The sequence below is a fragment of the Dreissena polymorpha genome, chromosome 7 (assembly GCF_020536995.1).
Source record: "Dreissena polymorpha isolate Duluth1 chromosome 7, UMN_Dpol_1.0, whole genome shotgun sequence".
NCBI lineage: Eukaryota > Metazoa > Mollusca > Bivalvia > Myida > Dreissenidae > Dreissena > Dreissena polymorpha.
In genome coordinates, this window is record NC_068361.1 from 53536180 (window position 1) to 53557334 (window position 21155).

General features: G+C 35.1%; 1 protein-coding gene across 4 annotated transcripts in view; it reads right to left on the reverse strand.

The window, feature by feature from the left end:
* Window positions 1–3075: 3075 nt before the first annotated feature.
* LOC127839183 (cell division cycle 7-related protein kinase-like) overlaps window positions 3076–21155 on the reverse strand; it is a 32728-nt gene continuing 14648 nt past the window's right edge. For all 4 annotated transcript variants that reach the window (XM_052367441.1, XM_052367442.1, XM_052367445.1 and 1 more), the window contains exons 3-11: window positions 16215–16301; window positions 15655–15790; window positions 14177–14270; window positions 8589–8731; window positions 7481–7592; window positions 6630–6916; window positions 5100–5182; window positions 4258–4407; window positions 3076–3783 (exon numbers count right to left, since the gene is read on the reverse strand). In XM_052367441.1, coding sequence (XP_052223401.1) covers window positions 3506–3783; window positions 4258–4407; window positions 5100–5182; window positions 6630–6916; window positions 7481–7592; window positions 8589–8731; window positions 14177–14270; window positions 15655–15790; window positions 16215–16301 — 1370 coding nt within the window. In that variant the 3' untranslated portion in view covers window positions 3076–3505. The remainder of the gene's footprint in view (window positions 3784–4257; window positions 4408–5099; window positions 5183–6629; window positions 6917–7480; window positions 7593–8588; window positions 8732–14176; window positions 14271–15654; window positions 15791–16214; window positions 16302–21155) is intronic.

A 21155-nucleotide genomic window follows, 5' to 3' on the forward strand; every position in this document is an offset into this window, starting at 1 on the left:
CCTTTAGTTGGGTAAAAGGATACATGTTATTAACACAGTATTGCAAATTGGCATTCAAAATTTACTATGAAATTGGTATCGCTTTCATCTTAAGAATGGCTAGTTGCAGCACTGCAAAAAACACTGATTGTGAACATTTAGCCTTGCTGTTGTTGTTGTGTTTCTATGTTCCTCTGAATACTTTGCGAAGTACCCGAGACGATAAGTCGACTTGGTAGATGAATGACTGGCACACGCAAATGTTCAAAACTGGTGGTTATAATAGGTTTAAACAAGAGCACCACCTTGCGGGTGCAGACCGCTCATTTATTATTGTTTTTAAAGGTGAAGGTACCTATCTCAATACTTCAATCACAAAGGAGGGAGGGGTGGGTTGGAGAGGGATGTATAGTGTGGGGGTGTGGTCATTTATTACTTTATCTTCCAAAAATAAGAAAAAAAATGCAACAAAAATAATTATATTTTTGGAGGGGGGCGATTCTTGGGTGTGATGGTTGGACGGTCATTTAAAAATAAAATAATAAAAATAAATATTTGTGTTTTTTAACCATGTTTCAAAAAAAAATTGGGGGGGGGGATCGGGGGTATAGTGTGATGGTGTGGTCATTTATTAGATGATATTTAAAAACAAGAGATGTGTGTGTCAGAAACACAATGCCCCCTAATGCGCCGCTTTGATTTTTTTTTACCTTTGACCTTGAAGGATGACCTTGACCTTTCACCACTCAAAATGTGCAGCTCCATGAGATACACATGCATGCCAAATATCAATTTGCTGTGTTCAATATTGAAAAAGTTATGAAGAAGGTTAAAGTTTTGGTTAAAGTTTTTGTGTTTGTTTTTTTGACCTTGACCTTTCACCACTCAAAATGTGCAGCTCCATGAGATACACATGCACGCCAAATATCAAGTTACTACGTTCAATATTGCAAAAGCTATGAAGAAGGTTAAAGTTTTGGGACACACACACACACACACACACGCACACGCACATACAATGACAAGACAGGCCAAAAACAATATACCCCCGATCTTTCGATCTGGGGGCATAAAAAAAATCTATATTTTGGGGGGGGGGGAATTCTGGGGTGGGGCGTGGGGGATGGTTTGGGTGGAGTCTATTGTGGTATGTCAGGTAAGAGTTGTTTTGTCTAAGTATCAATCAAATCTGATCATAAATAAAGGAGTAATGGCAATTTTAACAAAATTTAATAATTTGACCTTGAGAGTCAAGGTCATTCAAAGGTCAAGGTAAAATTCAACTTGCCAGGTACAGTACCCTCATGATAGCATGAAAGTATATGAAGTTTGAAAGCAATAGCCTTGATACTTTAGAAGTAAAGTGGATCTAAACACAAAATTTAAACATATATTCAAAGTTACTAAGTCAAAAAAGGGCCATAATTCCGTCAAAATGACAACCAGAGTTATGCAACTTATCCTGTACTGTCCCCTTATTATAGTTTGCGAGTGTTCCAAGTATGAAAGCAATATCTATGATACTTTAGGAGTTAGGTGGACCAAAACACAAAACTTAACCAAATTTTCAATTTTCAAAGTATAAAGGGCCCATAATTCTGTCAAAATGCCAGTCAGAGTTACATAACTTTGCCTGCACAGTCCCCTTATGATAGTTAGTAAGTGTTGCAAGTATGAAAGTAATAGCTTTGATACTTTAGGAATAAAGTGGACCTAAACACAAAACTTAACCAAATTAAAAAAAAATTTAAGTATAAAAAGGGTACTAGTACATAATTCTGTAAAAATTCCAGTCTGAGTTACATAACTTTGCATGCACAGTCCCCTCATGATATTTAGTAAGTGTTGCAAGAATGAAAGCAATATCTTTGATACTTAAGGAATAAAATGGACCTAAACACAAAACTTAACCAAATTTTCAATTTTTTAAGTATAAAAAGGGCACATAATTCTGTCAAAATGCACGCCAGAGTTATCTAACTTTGCCTGCCCAGTCTCCTCATGATACTAAGTAAGTGTACCAAGTTTGAATGCAATAGCTTTGATACTTTATGAGAAAAGTGGACCTAAACACAAAACTTAACCGGACGCCGACGCCAAGGTGATGACAATAGCTCATAATTTAAAAAAAAAATAGACAAGCTAAAAAATAAAATCTAAGTAAAAAGAAATGAAATTACAATACGAGGTTGACTGTTACACAGTTAAAAAGATATTTACAGTTTCGATGTATATTTATATATACATGTATGCAGAAGGGTATGTCACTTCTGTGGTCATCATGGCCTTAAAGCATAACGGGCGGTCTCATGCAAGCCTGTAGCAATTTTTGTAATGTAGTTTTGAGCGGAATTTCCTGGATAGCAATTCGATGCTATCAAGAAGAATCGCTAGGATGATACCCTTATTGTGTGAACAGTTCAGGGTCTTCAATTGTATTGTCTATGCAATGCTTACTGTTTATAACGATTGTGTACGAAATCATTCAAATGATTTTTCTAAATATCACTGCAACCATTCTTTTCATACAAGTTTTTATTTATTTCTTTTAAAATGCAATCATTGATGCTTTATGTTTTCACTAAAAAAAGTTTGTATCTTGAATATGCGTTTTTTATAAATTACGAGTATAACACATTTCTAGTGTTTTTTTTCTCCCATATTATTCGTGTTAGTGTATTTAAATTAAAATTGTTAAACAATACATTTTTTCACACAAGAGTCCTCTATATATGAAAAGATAATTCAGGGCTGATTGTCATTTCATTTGGGGCGAGTTGTATTTCAATTGGCGGGAGTTGTCCTAAAAATGTTTTGAGCAAGTTGATCATATTCTCGGGCGAGTGGTCTTGGGGCGAGTTGGATTTGAGGCTAGTTGTCTGGCGAACTAATTAACATAGGGCATATGAGCTTTCTAAGAAAATATAGGGGACCCACCACAATTTTAAGGGGCTATGTGCTGGTGTGCCCCTTCTTATGTACATCCCTTTTTCAGCCTATTGCTTATTTTGACACTAATCTGGCAAATTGGATCTCTAAAGTAAAACACCTTCATGATACACTATGTTCCACTACACAAAGATACACTATGAACCAGTCTAAAAACAGTATTTTGAATAGTTCTGTTATTTTATGTATTTTCATTTTCTCGCATTGACAACATAATAAAACATTTACAAATCAGATTCCACTGTACATAGAACAATTTACAAAGGCAAAACTTTGCACAATGAAGAAATGGGCACTTAAATATAAATTGGACGCAACAATAGATACTGTTTTTTTTACCTGCATTAAGTACACACATGCAGATGTTTTAAACAACAAACCATGTTAATACGATGGTCATTAAAAACATTAAGGTGTGCATGTATCAATTGCAATATAATTGTTACAAACATTTAAATTCATTCATTAGTTCACGCTTTTTTCCCTATTTTTTTAAAGTGTCTCAGAGTACTTGCATTTTATTTCAATACTGACCCACATATGAACATTGCTTATAGGTTAACAACACATTGGTTCATCAACATAATACACTTCCCAATCTCTCTTCCATTTCGCTGAAAAACTTATGCGTAAGTGCCTCCTCAGCCGTAATTCGTGTGTAAGGGTTGAGATCTAAAAGTCTGGAAAGTAGGTCAAAGGCTGAGTCAGGCACTGATCTCCAGGACTGCTCTGATAGGGGGTCCATCGTGACACCTTTCTTTGTCTGGTGTTTGCTCATAGGGGCAGCCCTAAGTTTCATGCACAGCGTCCGAAAATCCACAGGACTTTGTGTTTGACTGCAGATCAGACTTTTGCCTGAAATACACAAAGATTTGGAATTTATAACAATACAAATTATATTGAATTTGTGACAGGCATTACACCAAAAATGATTATATATAGATGGACAAACAGACAATCACAACCACCGATGGACATTAACCTATCAAAATTACATCTTCCATGAAGGACCTGATATTAGAGCCCAGAATTTCAGAAATGGAATAAACATGTACTTCAAAATACTACCAGTGTTTTTTGCAAGTTGCTATATTTTTTTAAATAACGTATATTCAACAGAAAATATTTATCAAGCAGTTATATTTTAAAGGAAATTTGAAATAAAAGACTCACAAACCTACATATCAACATTTGCAAAACCATACATCCCGCCTTTCTTTATAGAACAAACATAAGTGAGATATACTGTTAATTAAAATATTCAGTAGTTTGACAGTTATTTTCGCACAACACTTTGATATTGCAATATGAAGAAAACTCTATGCATACCACATGCTTTCGCAGCTTCTTTCACTGAATCAGTACCGAAGGTAGATATGATCTGAGCCAAGGCGGTCATGTCGTCGTTAGCTCTGAAGAATGGGTACCGTCCCGATAACAAGGAGAGGAAGATAACTCCTGCTGACCAGATATCCACCGCTGAAAAAACAACCATGGAATTTAAATAAGATAATTTTTATCATGATGCATTATAAAATACTAAATTTGAATTTGAACATGACCTTCAACATCCTAGCGTGACATTGACCTTGCCGTCTCCACATGGCAAACATTTGTGGTAATTGAAAAAATTGCATGTTGAATAATGTAGATACAGTCCTTTCAAGCTGAGTAATACCTACATAAGATGTATGACCTCTATGTGACCTTGACCTTTGAGCTACAAGGACGGGTGTTTGATAGAACATGCCATCCCTAATCACTGTGAATGATTATAATATGGTTTTTTTATTGAGTGATGGATGATGAAGCTACAGTGTGGGTTCAGACGCTCGCATTAATGCACATTCCCTCATATTGAGAAGATATATAAAGCTTTCATACTTAGCTAATACTTTGTTTTCAATATTACATTTAATAAGGTTTGACCTATAGAGCTGCATAGGCAAATTTAATTAAATGTTGCATTTTATTTACACACACAAAAACTTTTGTTTGAGAAATCTCATATTGAGAATTTAAGGCAGTTATTTGGGAACAAAACATTTCTTTTGACATTGAGAATGGTGCCGAAAACAATAGCTCTATATTGAAAAAAACAAAATGCTGCACAAGCAAGCTGTACAAACAGCACACTTTTGAGAGATGTAGAACTTGTTCACTGGACTTACCAGTTGACTGGTCTGGACACTTCATCAACACTTCTGGGGACCGGAATCCAGGGGTGCCAGCACGGGGGGCATTCTGGTTGCTCCTGAAGTACAGACTATTGTATGAACCTTGGTTTGGGAAAACTTGGCTAAATGCATGTGCTGAAAGTGTCATCCCAGATTAGCCTTTGCAGTCCACACAGCCTCATCAGGGACGACAATTTCCGCCTTAACTGGATTTTTGCTAAGAAGGGACTTTTTTTAATGAAAAATACCATAAAAGCAGAAGGTTTCTTCCCTGATTAGACTGTGCGGACCATTTTCCCAAAAGGAGGCTCATTTATCTGGCAATTTTCATTGTCAGCAAGTGATTGCTATATTCGCTTGCAAGCATTATTATATTGCAAAGAATTGTCTTTGCCTTTTCTTAGGTGACATTCATCAAAAACACCAGTTTATTAGATAGATTAGTTTAACACTTTACCATTTAGATTCTTATTTTTCATGCATTTGTAGTCCCTTAGAAAGTTGTATTTAATTTAAGGCCTTTCTTACTAGATTCAAGTTTGTAAGGCTTCATTTCCAACCCTTAGATACTGATGAGCAGCAAAGGGCATTTAAGCTGATCAGATTTCGAGTTACTCGAAGGATGTTCTGGTTTTATGCTGGTTGCAAAAGACATTTTCACTTTGCTTGCTATGGGTGAAAGGGTTAATACAACATCATTCTTCAGTACAATAGCTTATCTAACATTTGAACAAAACAACAATGTACATGTACTTGAAGAAGTTCTTCGTTTTTGAACAATTTACAGAAGAGCTGATTGCTGAATTCATCCTAAATTCATCCTTTATTAAATCACACCTAAAATGACATAGAGACTGATAGAGTATACCCAGTAATGTCCATGTCGTGTAAAATTCATGAACACGGATGTAAATGTTCACAGTTTTCATGATTTGGTCTCCTGCTCTGAGACATTCTGAAAACACCTTAGGGGCGGGAAATACCCTTTCCCCTTTACTTGGTCAACCAAATACTTCACTTTGAGATAGATCCAATACAATTATGATCTATCACTACGCAAATGAGGCACTGAAATGAGGAAAAACTACACCACTCCAGCCCATCTTATTCATGGTACAAAAAAATAAACAAGTTAAAATACAAATTTTTAAGAAGAATAAGCACGAAGAAACAACCTGAACCACCTCATTACTTTATTTCAGACAGCTTTTCATTGCTTTATTTGAAGAAAATATTGATCATAATTGTTTATTCTGTGAGCTAAAATTTAGTTGAAACTTAAATTAGTCCTAAAATCTTTGATATGGGCCCAGGTTCTTTTAAATTGACTTAGAGAAATAAGGACCAACCCCGACTCATTTAAATAAGGGCCTTACTGGACTCTGCTTAATGACATAAAGACCTAACCAGACTCGGTGAAAATAAGGCGCAAATTGCATACAGTGAAATAAGGACCTAAAGGACTCAGTGAAATAAGTACCTAACCGGATGCCGGATGTGCATTGCAGACAGCCTGCACCTTACCTTGCTGAACACACGGAGCAGATCTGTGGCTTCCCGAAGCAATTGCACTGCACAGGCTGGGCCCCCTTTCTCTGAGACAGTATATCATCCTTGCCCTCCTTCACCAACAGCGCCCGCTTGGCAAGTAGCAGACGACGTGGGGACTTCACCCGTTTGGCGAACACAGAGTTACTCAAGTTAGGAGTGGGTGGGGTATACTGTTGAGATCTAGACGATGAACTTGCTGAGTGTTTGCTTTGAGACATCTGGGTAACTGGCGTTGAAATGGACGAGCCTACGCTCAAGTTCTGAATAGTGAAAAGTTACCTTAGTAAATATGTACACTTATTGCACTGAAAGTTGAAACATTTTATTGGCCAATGCTTATACAGTGAGTTTTTATTTATTCATATTTTTTTTTCAAATTGTAATGCTGAAAAATGAATAATTGTATTATAATCTGTTAACATGGAATACAGGGAAAACAAATGGACCGTTAAACTTGTTCTTAGTACACCATCATTTCGTATGAATACAATTCGAATGATTGCGATTTCACACCATATTTGAGCCTCAATCTGGGAAAACAGGGCTTAATGCATGTGCATCAAGTGTTGTCCTATATAAGCCTGTGAAGTCAACACAGGCTTATCAGGGACCACACTTTATGGCTTAACTGGATTTTTTAGAGACTTCATTTAAACGAAAAAAGTCCGTGATCAGCAGGTGCTGACTGCACTGGCTAATCAGGGATGACACTTTATGCACATGGATTAAGCCCAGTTTTCCCAGAATGACACTCATTTGCAGTAGATTTGCCTCACTGAAATGTAAGAAAGAAATGTAAGAAAGACTCAACATCTACAAACAACCTGAGTTTCCTGAAGTATTCCACTTGTGTCCACAGGACCGGCTGCATTGGGTGACGAGGAGGCCTTGCACACTGGTGCCTTGTGGGCAAGACCAAAATCCACCAGGGCATATCTGAAAACATGTAAATATTGTAGATCTGAATCCACCAGCGCTTATCTGAAAAATGTAAATAGTACAGAAATCCTCCAGGGCATATCTTACAAGACTATTGTCAGGCAATATGGTCCCCTACCGGTGAAACTCCATTTTCAGCAATATTTCTAGTCTATTTGTTGCCATAGCAACCATAATTCTTGACATAAGAACAAAATGAAATGACAAACATATACATTATCTTCATATTGCCATCAGACCATGTTTCAAGTTTCATTAAAAAATATGAAGACCTTAAAAAGTTATCACAGGATCCACAAAAAAAAATAAAAATTAAAAACTGTGTCATAGATGTTATGCTTCAATATAAATACCATTCCATCCAATTTTATCAAAATCCAAAAATTCTGCATGAACTTGTTGTCCAACAAAACATCCAAACTTAAGTAACATAACCATGGAAACGGAAATTACAAGTATTATACATAAGGCCTTTATCATAGATTTTTCAAAAACAGCCAATTTAGTTAATAATCTAAGCTTTATATTGTTATTGAACATGACTTGCTATGTATAACATCACACAACTGAGATACAGGGGACCTACGGGGCTAAGGTCATCTTAGCCAAATGTACCTTACTTTATCACATCTCTTCTTTCATTGAGTTTTTTAACAAATAGATTAAGATACTTGAATATGAGCCCCTCTGGGAAAATAGGGTTTAACGCATGATGTCCTTAATTAACCTGTGCAGCCTGTGACAAAACATTGCGCTATGCAATTATTACTTTACAGGAAGTCGCTTCTAAAAGAAATTCGTTTAGGGGAAAATTGTTGTCCCTGATAAGCCTGCGCTGACTTCACAGGATTATCTGGGAAAACACTTCAGGCTTACGAATTAAACCGAGTTTTTCCAGAGAGAGGCGCATATTGTGATCCATGTTTGCCCATTTGAACCCACTAGCAATATAAGCCATGGGCATGGGCTACCAATTTCTCTTGGAGACCTAACCTTTTAGTGTTCCTATCATAGAGGAAGTTGCTGGGTTTCACGTCCCGGTGGATGATATCAAACATGTGCACGCGCCGCAGGGCGACCAGCAGGTGCTTCATGTAGTTGTACACATCGGTCAGAGACATGTGTAACAGGTAGTCCTGGACAAAAGTTAAAACACGACGACTTAAAGTTTAACCTTTTCCCACTCAGAAGCAAATCGAAAATGGCTATATGCAAACAGCATAAAACCAGAAGAGACTGCAAGAAACTTGCAGTCTGTTCAGGATTGATGCAGTTTGCTGCTCATCAGTATCTACCGTATTTCTTTGATTGTAAGACAGATTGACTATAAGACGAGACCCCAACTTTAGGTCCCAGATCGGCTGTATTTTGCGTGGCCTCTCTAATAAGACAGGGCAATTTTTAAGGACGAAAATCGGTAAAATTTCAATAGTAAAAATACCCGTAATGGTTTACACAATGCGTGTTTTACCGCCCACCTCTAGGTGGCAACATGTCACTATCAATCGATAATTTCAGGGGTTTATTGCAGTTTATGGCTTTGTTTTACCTGCCACATTTATCGGACTATACAGTGTACAGATAAAATCACGGCAAGTTACATAAGAGACTGATAGTAGTCAGCGGGTGTTATCCTACTGGAAATGTGCTTTTAATGCATAATATTATCAAAACATTTTTTTCAGCACGTAAAGCGTTGTAACAAATTAATATTGAATTCATAACAAATATACCACAAGCATAAATGTTCCGTAAAATTCCCAAATGAGAATAATAATTTGAAATCCGAAACACACTTCCGATTTTTTAATGTTTACACGATGTTTACAAATGCTTCCAATATATTCATCATGTATATTTCCCGACAAAAGAGCGCGAAAATTATGTGGCAATGTTCAAGGTCAAGGTACATATACGTGTGGAAAGCGTGCGTGTATTGATTTTTTATACAAACTGTGTAGCGTATTTTTAACAAAATTATATCGCGAACAATTTGATATTTCTTCTCAATTAATTTCAAATCAAACACGCTGTATCTGTATCGTTACTGTCTTTAAGTAATTATTGAAACAGTAATTGTACTGTTAATTGTGGGACAGCTGTGATTAAGTCTACGAAACCAAGTGTTCATCCAATAAAAAAATATACAGTGTGAAGTTGAACAATAACGATTGGTAAAGAGATATCAAGCCATCCAGTAATTAATTTTGATTGGGCAGAAGTAGTTTGCAGCAGAACCCAGGGGTGTGATTGAGGCAAAGTCAGAGGGGAGGAAAATTCTGTTGACTGATTTTGACTACGCGAATGGCGCGCATAACGCAATGACAAACATAAAAACAGACATTTAAATAAACAACTTATTGAACTTCATAACAATATTTCTTTATAAAAACCTGTTAAACTTCACATTTAACATACTGAGGATGCAAAGTAAACAGTTAAGTATTTATTGTGATCAATAGCAGCAGTTTTTCAATGTATTGAATGACAGTTAATAGACTAAATATAAACAAACACACTTGAGTGTTCTTCTGGTGTTAATGATGTATTAACTGAGTTAAATTAATATATTTAATTTGTTTACCTTTCAATATCTTGCATTTCACATCTTCACTCAGCTCAAAGCTATTTCTGTTAACTGAACAGCGTGACAAACATAATAAAGCAGAATATGCATATGATTCTGATTATACACAGACCCACTGACATATAAAAATCAAATCATGTTTGTCTATTTCTATGTTCGAACGATACTCTCTAAATTGTTTTACTTCGCGAGTAGACTTCACTCCAATTTGCAAACACCGGTTTCCGTGACACAAATTCAGTGGGCACATTTCTTAACAAAATGTGTTGCTTGTATCTATAACGTAGTCTTTTTTTGACAAACACATTTCATTATTCCTATCAGACTAGGTGATGTCAGTCGTTTATTCGATTGCTATTTGTTATTTCAATAATCTTAATTTTCTCTTCACAACGGCGCCATTTGCAAACAAATCACAGAGCGCATTTTAAGAACACGATTTTAATTGGAAGATTGGGAAACGACAGCCAATTATATGGCTCATTTTAAAAATGCTTAGGCAGAATCTACCAGTATAAAATGCGGAGAGATTTCGCGGGCTGCGGATATTTCGTGCCGCTTATGAAATACGTCCGCGGAATCGGTGGTAGCCCCTCTCCCCCACATTTTTAAAACGAATTTACGCAAATCTAAGAAGTGACATCCGGGACAACCCAATCCACGGAAATCCGCGGAAAAATCACACCCCTGAGAACCGTTGTGCATATCATTATAAAATTGGATACTGTATCCTTATCGTTACGGTCTATTAGTTGAGAAATTATTAAAACAGTAATTGTACTGTGCACTGAATCAAGAGAACATCTGGACAGAACTGGAGTAAGTGTTGGGCATTATGAAAACACGCATAACACATCTAGACTGCTGTCTGCGGTGTTTAGACAAAGGGATTAACATGTGCGATTGCAACTCTTCCGATTTGGTCCATAATTACCGGTAATACATTGTTTTGAATGTCATTGTTTTAATCAATGCATACTTATTAATATAATGGAAAAAAAAAATTGAACTTTTAATTTTTATTCGATAATAAACTCGCGAGTATTCCAAACAGACATATCATTTATAATATATAATAACATAAGGATATAAGCGGCAAATCATGTATCTAAACGAAAGTAGTTTCTATTTGTCATCAGAAATATGGTTATCACGTCACAAATATTAGTAAAAAAAATCTAAGTTTTTCATAGGATGCTCTTATAAGACGACCAAAAAATCTAAGTTTTTTCATAGGATGCTCTTATAAGACGACCCCCAACCCAAAAAAATCGGGGAAAAAACCCGTCTTACAATTGAAAAAATACGGTAATGGTTGGAGATGAAGCCTTAAAAACTTGAATCAAATAAAAAAGGTATTTAATTAAATTTAACTTTCATAGGGACTACAAATGCGTAAAAATACATTTCTAAGTGGTGAAGGGTTAAACAATGTAATATTTTGCATTTTACATACAGTTCAATCCAGGCAGTTTTTTTTAAATTTCTCATTTTAGTAAGTCAGTCTTTATTTATCATTTTAGAAAGTTGAAATGTTATTCATTAATAGAAAACATGAGGAATTTCATAAGCCTGCAACAGGCTTAATGCATTTGTGTATTGCCCAAATACAGCCTGTGCAGTCCACACAGGCTTATCAGTAACAACACTTTAATTTCGGACTGAATTTTTGTTTAAACAAGAGGGCCAAGATGGCCCTAGTTCGCTCACCTGAGAGGAGTCGGTTCATTCAATCTTAACCAAATGTCAAACTTGACCTAGATATTGTCCAGACAAACATCCTGGTCAAGTTTGATCATTTTTTCATCTGCGAGTCATGATCAATGTACCTATGAAGTTTCATGATCCTAAGCGTTAGCATTCTTGAGTTATCATCCGGAAACCATTTTTCTAAGTTGAGTCACCGTGACCTTGACAGCCATTGTGTGAATACGTTATTTGGCACTGTGACCTTGACCTTTGACCTAGTGACCTGATAATCAATAGGGGTCATCTGCAAGTCATGATCAATATACCTATGAAGTTTCATGAACCTAGGCATAAGCGTTCTTGAGTTATCATCCAGAAACCATTTTACTATTTCAGGTCACCGTGACCTTGACCTTTGACCTAGTGACCTGAAAATCAATAGGGGTCATCTTCGAGTCATGATCAATGTACCTATGAAGTTTCATGATTCTAGGCATAAGCGTTCTTGAGTTATAATCTGGAAACCATTTTACTATTTCGGGTCACCATGACCTTGGACCTAGTGACCTAAAAATCAATAGGGGTCATCTGCGAGTCATGATCAATGTACCTATGAAGTTTCATGATCCTAGGCCTAAGCGTTCTTGAGTTATCATCCGGAAACCATTTTACTATTTCGGGTCATCGTGACCTTGACCTTTGACCTAGTGACCTGAAAATCAATAGGGGTTATCTGCGAGTCATGATCAATGTATCTATGAAGTTTCATGATCCTAGGCATAAGCGTTCTTGAGTTATCATCCCGAAACCATTTTACTGCTTTAGGTCACTGTGACCTTGACCTTTGACCTAGTGACCTGAAAATCAATAGGGGTCATCTGCAAGTCATGATCAATGTACCTATGAAGTTTCATGATCCTAGGCCTAAGCGTTCTTGAGTTATCATCCGGAAACCATTTTACTATTTCGGGTCACTGTGACCTTGACCTTTGACCTAGTGACCTGAAAATCAATAGGGGTCATCTGCGAGTCATGATCAATGTATCTATGAAGTTTCATGATCCTAGGCATAAGCGTTCTTGAGTTATCATCCTGAAACCATTTTACTATTTCGGGTCATCGTGACCTTGACCTTTGACCTAGTGACCTGAAAATCAATAGGGGTCATCTACGAGTCATGATCAATGTACCTATGAAGTTTCATGATCCTTGGCATTAGCGCTCTTGAGTAATCATCCGGAAACCATATGGTGGACGGACGGACCGACATGAGCAAAACAATATACCCCCTCTTCTTCAAAAGGGGGGGGGGGGGGGCATAATGAGAAAACTGCCCCCCTCCCAGCAGCCATGTTATTCAACTGACCGGAACCATTTTTGAACTCAAGGAAACAAATGTTCTGAGCAAATTTCATGAAAATTGGGCCAAAAATGTGACTTCTACTGTGTTCACATGTTTTCACTATATACATATAGAGAAAAAAGCCCCGCCCACTGGCGGCCATGCTTTTTCATAGATCCTGACCATTTTCAAACTCGTCCGAGATATCAATAAAACCAATGTTTTGACCAACTTTCATGATAATTGGGCAAAAATTGTGACTTCTAGAGTGTTTACAAGGTTTCTCTATAGCCAAATAGGGAAAACTGCCACTATATACATATAGTGAAAAATGCCCCACCCACTGGCGGCCATGTTTTTTCACTGATCTCAACCATTTTCGAACTTGTCCGAGACATCAATTGAACCAATGTTTTGACAAACTTTCATGATGATTGGGCAAAAATTGTGACTTCTAGAGTGTTTACAAGGTTTCTCTATAGCCAAATAATGAAAACTGCCCCACCCACTGGCGGCCATGTTTTTCAACGGATCGGAACCACTTTTGAACTCAACCAAGATATCATTAAGACAAACATTTTGACAAAGTAACATGAAGATTGGGCATGAAATGTGACTTCTACAGTGTTTACAAGGTTTTTCTTTTTTTTGACCTAGTGACCTAGTTTTTGACCCGGCACAACCCAGTTTCGAACTTGGCCGAGATTTCATTGGGACAAAGCTTCAGACCAAGTTTCATGAAGATGGGACAAGAAATGTGGCCTCTATAGAGTGTTTACGAGCAAATGTTTACGGACGGACGGACGAACATGCGACGGACAAAGACCGGTCACAAAAGCTCACCTGAGCAATCAGAAAAATTATTTAGACACTGATAGTGTCATCCCTGACTGTAATGGGAAGACACTATATGGACATGCATTAAGCTTCATTTTCCCAAAGTGCAGCTGGTATATTTCTTACATGGAACTTTTCGTGAGGGAAGTACTGCATCACTATGACGACATGGTCTCTGTTTCGTAGACACAGCTCCACTCCGATGACATTGTCACATCCACTGAAGGTAAACAGGACAAAGACATGCTCAATGTGTTTCTTTAGGCTCAGGTACTTCTTTAAAGTACCCGGGTACTCATAAGTATTTTAAATTGTACCCCCATTATGAAATATATATACTAAAAGGCACCCAGCCATAAGCTGGGGTTCTTTTAAGTATATTTTCCGTACCCTGGGTACTTTGAAAAATACTTAAAGAGTACTTTTAAGTAAAACCTGAACTGACAATGACCAATTGGGCCAAAGTAAAATACTAAGTGCAAACAAAACATGTCTCAAACAATAATTCTATAATAAAATGTAGAAATTGTGTATAACATATTTTGGTACATAATAAAATCAAATGGTGCGGGATATGTAAATTGATATTGATCAACACAATTGTTTGTTGTTGTTGTGCAATAAACACATGTCTTCCCTAAAAGGGGCATATCAATTGCAAATATCCAACAAGGTCATGGGCAGATACATACAATCTTAGAATTGGACCCCTTAAAAGGATCTTTTCACGCTTTGGTAAATTGACAAAATTGAAAAAAGTTGTTTCAGATTCGCAAATTTTCGTTTTGGTTATGATATTTGTGAGGAAACAGTAATACTGAACATTTACCATGCTCTAATATAGCCATTATATGCATCTTTTGACGATTTTAAAACATAAAAATTATAAAGTGTTGCAACGCGAAACGATTGAATAATTTGGAGAGTTCTGTTTTTGTCGTTAAATTTTGTGAAACTACGAAGATTGCTTATATAAGGTATAAAATACGTTCAGTATGTGTTCTCGGCGGAATAGCTCAGTAGGTAAAAGCGTTTTTACTTCAGGACTCTGGCAGGACTCCAGGGGTCACTGGTTCGAATCCTGCTCCGGGCAATGTTCTTTTCCTTTTTTTAAATTTTATTTTTGATTTTTTACTGGAGCTTTTACGATCCAATGTTTACATTTATCAATATAAAGCATTTAATGAATAAGTTAAAAAATGCCAAAATCTGTGAAAAGGCCCCTTTTAAAGTCTGGTTAAGCAAGCTGACAGCTGGAAATGTCATCCTTCAATAAATAATAGAACGCAAAATGTAAGCCCTACTTTCCCAATATTTGAGATGCGTTCGAGGAAAACTGGGCTTACAGCATGTGCGTTAAGTGTCATCCCAGATTAGCCTGTGCAGTTTGCACTGGCTTATCAAGGAAGAAACTTTTAGCTATTATTGCATTTTTCTTTTTCATCGTCCTTCTAAACAAAACCTTGTGTGGGCAAAAAGATTCATCCCTGATAAGCCTGTGTTGACTGTCCCTTACACACATGCGTTAAGCCCAATTTTATCAGAACGAGGCTCATTTAAAGGAAAGGGCCCCTTAACTGGAGCTTCAAAACCCTTGCTGTTACCCGATCTCCAGCAGACACTTGAGCTCCCCCTCTATACGGCTGGGATGGCTGGTGGGGATGATGTGCTTCAAGGCAAACATCTGGGGGATGTCAGGGTAGTGCTTTAGGCGGGCCAGAAACACAGAACTGAAGGTACCTGAAACCACATGGAGGGCTTGTATAGTATGCTATGCATATACTTGAATTATAATCATACACATTTATTTTAAGAGCAAAATAGTAGAGTATTTAAGAGTGCTTCACTGTGCTTTTTTGCTACAATCCCACCCTTCTAATGTGCCAATCTGATTTGATAAACACAAATGAAAACATTTCTTAAAATGTTATAATTTAATAGATTTTTTAATGTTTGCAAACATTTCTTAGCAAATGATTAGCAAGTCAACACGTTAATAACAAGTGCTAAACTAAGAAATTTCTTAGATTTTTCACTTCATTAGAAATGTCACAAGACTAGACCAGTTATCCTCCCTGTCTCTTTTTAGCAGCAACCTGTACCTTTAGCAATCCTAGATTTTCATTATTAAAGCACTTCAAGAATTTCTTGAAAAATGTTCTACCTTCTCCAATTTTGTCGATAACTTCAAAGTGTTCTTTAACCTCCGGGACAAACTCGTACAGGCAATTGATTTCTTCTTGGATTTCAACTACAAAAAGAAATGCAGACATAGTAAAATACATACATGTACAAGGGTTATAAATTCACAGTAATTTAGAATAATGATTAGCTGTTTTAGCAGTATAACAAGAGGGCCTTATAGGCCCAAAGTCGCTCACCTGAGATAAAAAGATATTGGGACAAATCTTCTGACCAAGTTCCATGAATTTCGGAAAATAAATGTGGCTTCTAGAGTGTTAACAAGGTTTTACTATAGCCATATAAGGAAAAATGCCCCGCCCCTTAGCACCCATGTATTCCAAGCAAAGGTTACCATTTTCAAACTCATCCAAGATATCATTGGGACGAATCTTTTTACCAAGTTTCATGAAGATCGAAAAATAAATGTGGCCTCTAGAGTGTTAACAAAGTTTTACTTAAAGCCATATAAGGAAAAATGCCCCACCCCTGGCGGCCATGTTTTTCATCCAACTGGCATCATTTTCAAACTCGTCCAAGATATCATTGGGATGCATCTTCTGACCAAATTTCATGGAGATCGGACAATAAATGTGGCCTCTAGAGAGTTAACAAGATTTTACTATAGCCATATACATGTAAAGCCATATAAGGAAAAATGCCCCGCCCCTTGACAGCCATGTTTTTCAAGCAAAGGTTACCATTTTTGAACCTATCCAAGATATCATTGGGACAAATTTTTTTTTTTTTTTTTTTTTTTTTTTTTTTTTTTTTTACCTGCAAAATTTTATTCACTCCGTAGAATATTACATACATTATGAATTTCATATAACAAAGTAGTTCATGTATAGCAATTTGGTAATTAAATTCAAACATACATTCATATACAATTATAATTGAGTTATAGTACAAGTATGTAACAACAACAACATACACTAGTTTGTTCAATACAAACTAAATTAGTGTTGAATATAAGTATGTACATATCATTTAACATAAAAAATTGCACATTAGAAAAAAAAAAAAAAAAAAAATTAGTATGGGTGCTGAATTGCATTATATACGCAAGCTGATAATGCAGAGTTTACAAGAACAACAAAACAAATTCATATGTATTAGTTGAATTATGTGTTATGGTTAGTTATGTCATTATATGTGATGTCAGTAAATATTTTCACAAGGGACCATATTTTTAATTCTTCATTTGATTTAATTGTGCTTTTGTAAATTTCAAAAGTTTGTTTCATTCTGTTTACAAGTCCGTACTTTGAGGGGATTCTGTTTTTTCTTTGACAATGAAAGATATACCGTTTAAGCTCTAGGCAAACTATATTTAAATCATTCATTTTTGGATTAATAATTCCAAGTACTAGATCCTGACATGTAATGGGAATATGTATGCTTGGTCTACTTCTACGAACAATATCGACAACAAATTTAATAATTTCTTGGGTATATGGACAGTTCCAGAACAAGTGAATTATATTTTCAACTTCCAAATTACAGAATGTACATAGATTATTTGTAGCAATTTTCATTTTGAACATTAGGGATTTTGTTCCCAATATTCTGTGGACTATTCTGTACTGGAGCCATCTGATATATGTTTCCTTAGTTAGATTGAAAACAAGTCCATGCACTTTTTTCCAATCAATATTTAAAAATTCTGAGTTCCATTTAGTGTTACAAGCTGGAATGTCATTGTTTTGAATTAATGTTTTATAAATATGTTTCTCTTCTTTCGGACTGGTTAATATTTTTTTTATGTAAGTTGGTAATATGGGTCCTTTAGTGTTTTTGTCAAAATTTGGCAGGTCTTCAAATTTGTCAATGTATTTCTTTATTACGTTTATTAATCCTTGGTACAATAGGAAGTTTACATTTGTTCCAAGTTGTGTATCCAAAGATTCTTTGGAAATGAAGCAGTTTCTTTCTATCATTATGTCTCTCACAAACCGAATGCCTCTTTCATATAGACATTTAATATAGATAAAGCTATTGCTAATTTTAAAATTATGATTATAAAAAAGAGGCATATCTAAAATATCATCACAATTTAATATTGGCAGCTTTTCAATATACAATATATAGTTTTTCAAAACATCAAGCCAAAATTTATTTCTCAAGTGTAAACATATTTTTTCGGCATACATTTTACCAGTATTGAATAATATTTTAAAATCTATTAACGATTTAGCCAGTGCATAACAATTTCCTTCTCCTGACACTATTCTTTTAAGCCATGTTATTTTCATGTAATTTTCAAAAGAACATATATCTATCATATTTAATCCACCTTCATTATAATCTTTAACAATTACTGTTTTTTTAATTTTGCTCGGTCCTGCCCAAATGAAGTCATAAAAGTATTGATTTATTGTTTTCATAGTGTCTACGCTTGGAGTTGGTAGTGATACAAATAGATGAATAAGTAAAGGTAGAAATAATGATTTAACAATGGTTATCTTTCCTAGAGGAGTAATATTTCTGCGATTCCAATGACTTATTGATCTTTTAATACTTTCGATTTTGTTTTCAAAATTTGTCATTACCATTTTGTCTAAATTAATATCAAACATTATTCCAAGAACCTTAAAGGTAGTAGCTCCCCATGTCAGTTTGTATTTAGTTTTTATTGATCTAGTACTATATTTCATAGAGCCTATCCAAATTAAATTAGTTTTTTCATAGTTTATGTTAAGTCCAGAGTATAATGAAAATTCATGAAGCATATCTAATGTAGAATTAAGAGATGATTCTGATCCGTCCAGAAATAAAGATGTATCATCCGCAAATTGTGATATTTTATATTGTAGGTCATTTATAGTTATACCTTTAATTTCTTTGCTTTCCCTTATTTTAATAGCAAGAATTTCTGCACAAATAATAAAAATGTAAGCGCTGATTGGGTCTCCTTGACGACATCCCCTTTCTATACAAAAAGTATCTGACAAGAATCCATTTATTTGTATGGAGGCCATGGTATTATACAAGAACATAAATATCCATTTTTGAAACATTGGTCCGAAATTAAAAAATCTAATAGTTGTTTCTATAAACTGGAAGGACAAAGTATCGAACGCTTTTTCAAAGTCGATTGTCATAAGTAACCCAGGTAAATTATTATCTTCAGCATATTTCAATATATCGTAAAGTAATCTGGTGTTTTCACCAATAAATCGACCTTTAATGAAACCTGTCTGATCTTTGGAAATTAAAATATCAAGTACTGTCTTTAATCTATTTGAAATGGAACCCGATGCTAGTTTGTAAACTACATTTAATAATGTCAATGGTCGTAAGTTTTTCAGGTAACATCTCGGTTTGTTTTCTTTTGGAACACAAGTAATAATTCCATGTTTTTGTGTTATGGACAAGGAATTTGTAATAAAAGCATAATTTAGACTTCTCACTATGAAGTGGCCTAACTTACTCCAAAAAACCTTAAAGAATTCCGCAGTGAATCCATCAGAACCTGGACTTTTATCATGTTTCATATTTTTAAGTGTTATTGATACTTCTTCAATATTCAGCAGTCCTTCTAATGAGTCAGATTGCACTTTATTTAATTTAGGTATATTAATATTACATAGATCAGCATTAATATCGTATTTTATTTCGTTGTCATTTTTATTGTATAATGTTTTATAAAATGAAACAGCTTCTTTTAAAATATCGTTTTGCTCTGTTAACTTAGCCCCGTTTTCTAATTCAATAAAAGGTATAGACTTATTTGTATAATGATTAGATTCGAGCGAGCAAAAGTATTTTGTGGGTTTTTCTCCATCTTCCATCCATTTAGCTCTAGAACGAATAAGAGATCCTTTAAGTTTACTTTCCCTCACATTTTCTAATTCATTTTGTAGCTCACGGAGTTGGTCAGAATTAGTTTCAGTTAATGATTTTTGAAGTATATCAATTTTCTTAATTAGATTTGATTCATGGTTTTTGTTCTGTTTAGCTTTATATGATGAAAAAGAAATAGTTTTTCCTCTTATTTCCATAAGTAATGTTTCAAGAAATAATTGGTCATTGATGACAAACTGTATGGTGCTATTGTGAATATTTTCTATGTTTTCTATGTTGTAGATAGGTATACAGTACTGTAGTTTAATATTTTCTATCAAAGTATTAATGCAGTTTAAATAGTCAATGTCCTTTAAGAGTGAATTGTTGAATTTCCATAGCCCTTTTCCATGTGCTACATCCTCAAAAATTATTTCTAGGTCAATGATGGAATGATCTGACTTATAACATGAATCAATAGTAGATTTTCTAATTTTGGATGACAGATTATTTGAAGTAAGGAAAAAATCAAGTCTAGCCTGTTGTAATGGTGTTAACCGTCTCCATGTATATTGTTGGATAGTGCCATTTAGATATCTGAAAGTATCAATTATATTGTTATCTCTTATAATAGATTGCAGTGTATTTCTTGCATTTTTATTATTGTTAATGGATGCATAATTTTGATAATCCAAGTTTACATCTAATACACAATTAAAGTCTCCACATATTATATATTTATCAGTATTAAAATCTGTTATTTTTTTAAAGAGGTCTGTAAAAAAAGTGGGCGTATCTTTATTGGGCCCGTATAATGTACATAAGGTAAAACTGTTTGTCATATATGTCAAATCTAAAAGTAAGTAGTTTCCAAGAGAGTCATTTTCAATTTTATTCACTGTGATTGGTAAGTTTTTTTTAAACAAAACGCAAATTCCTCTTGAATTTGATTGCCCAAAACTAAAAAAACAGTCTCCATCCCATTCTGAATATATTCTATTTTTCATATCAGGAGTAAAATGACAGTCTTGGAGACAATAAATGTGTGCTTGTTTTGTTTTTAAAAAATCAAAGACATCTCTACGTTTTTTAGTGTTATTTAGGCCCCTACAGTTGTATGAGATTAATTTTAGATTAA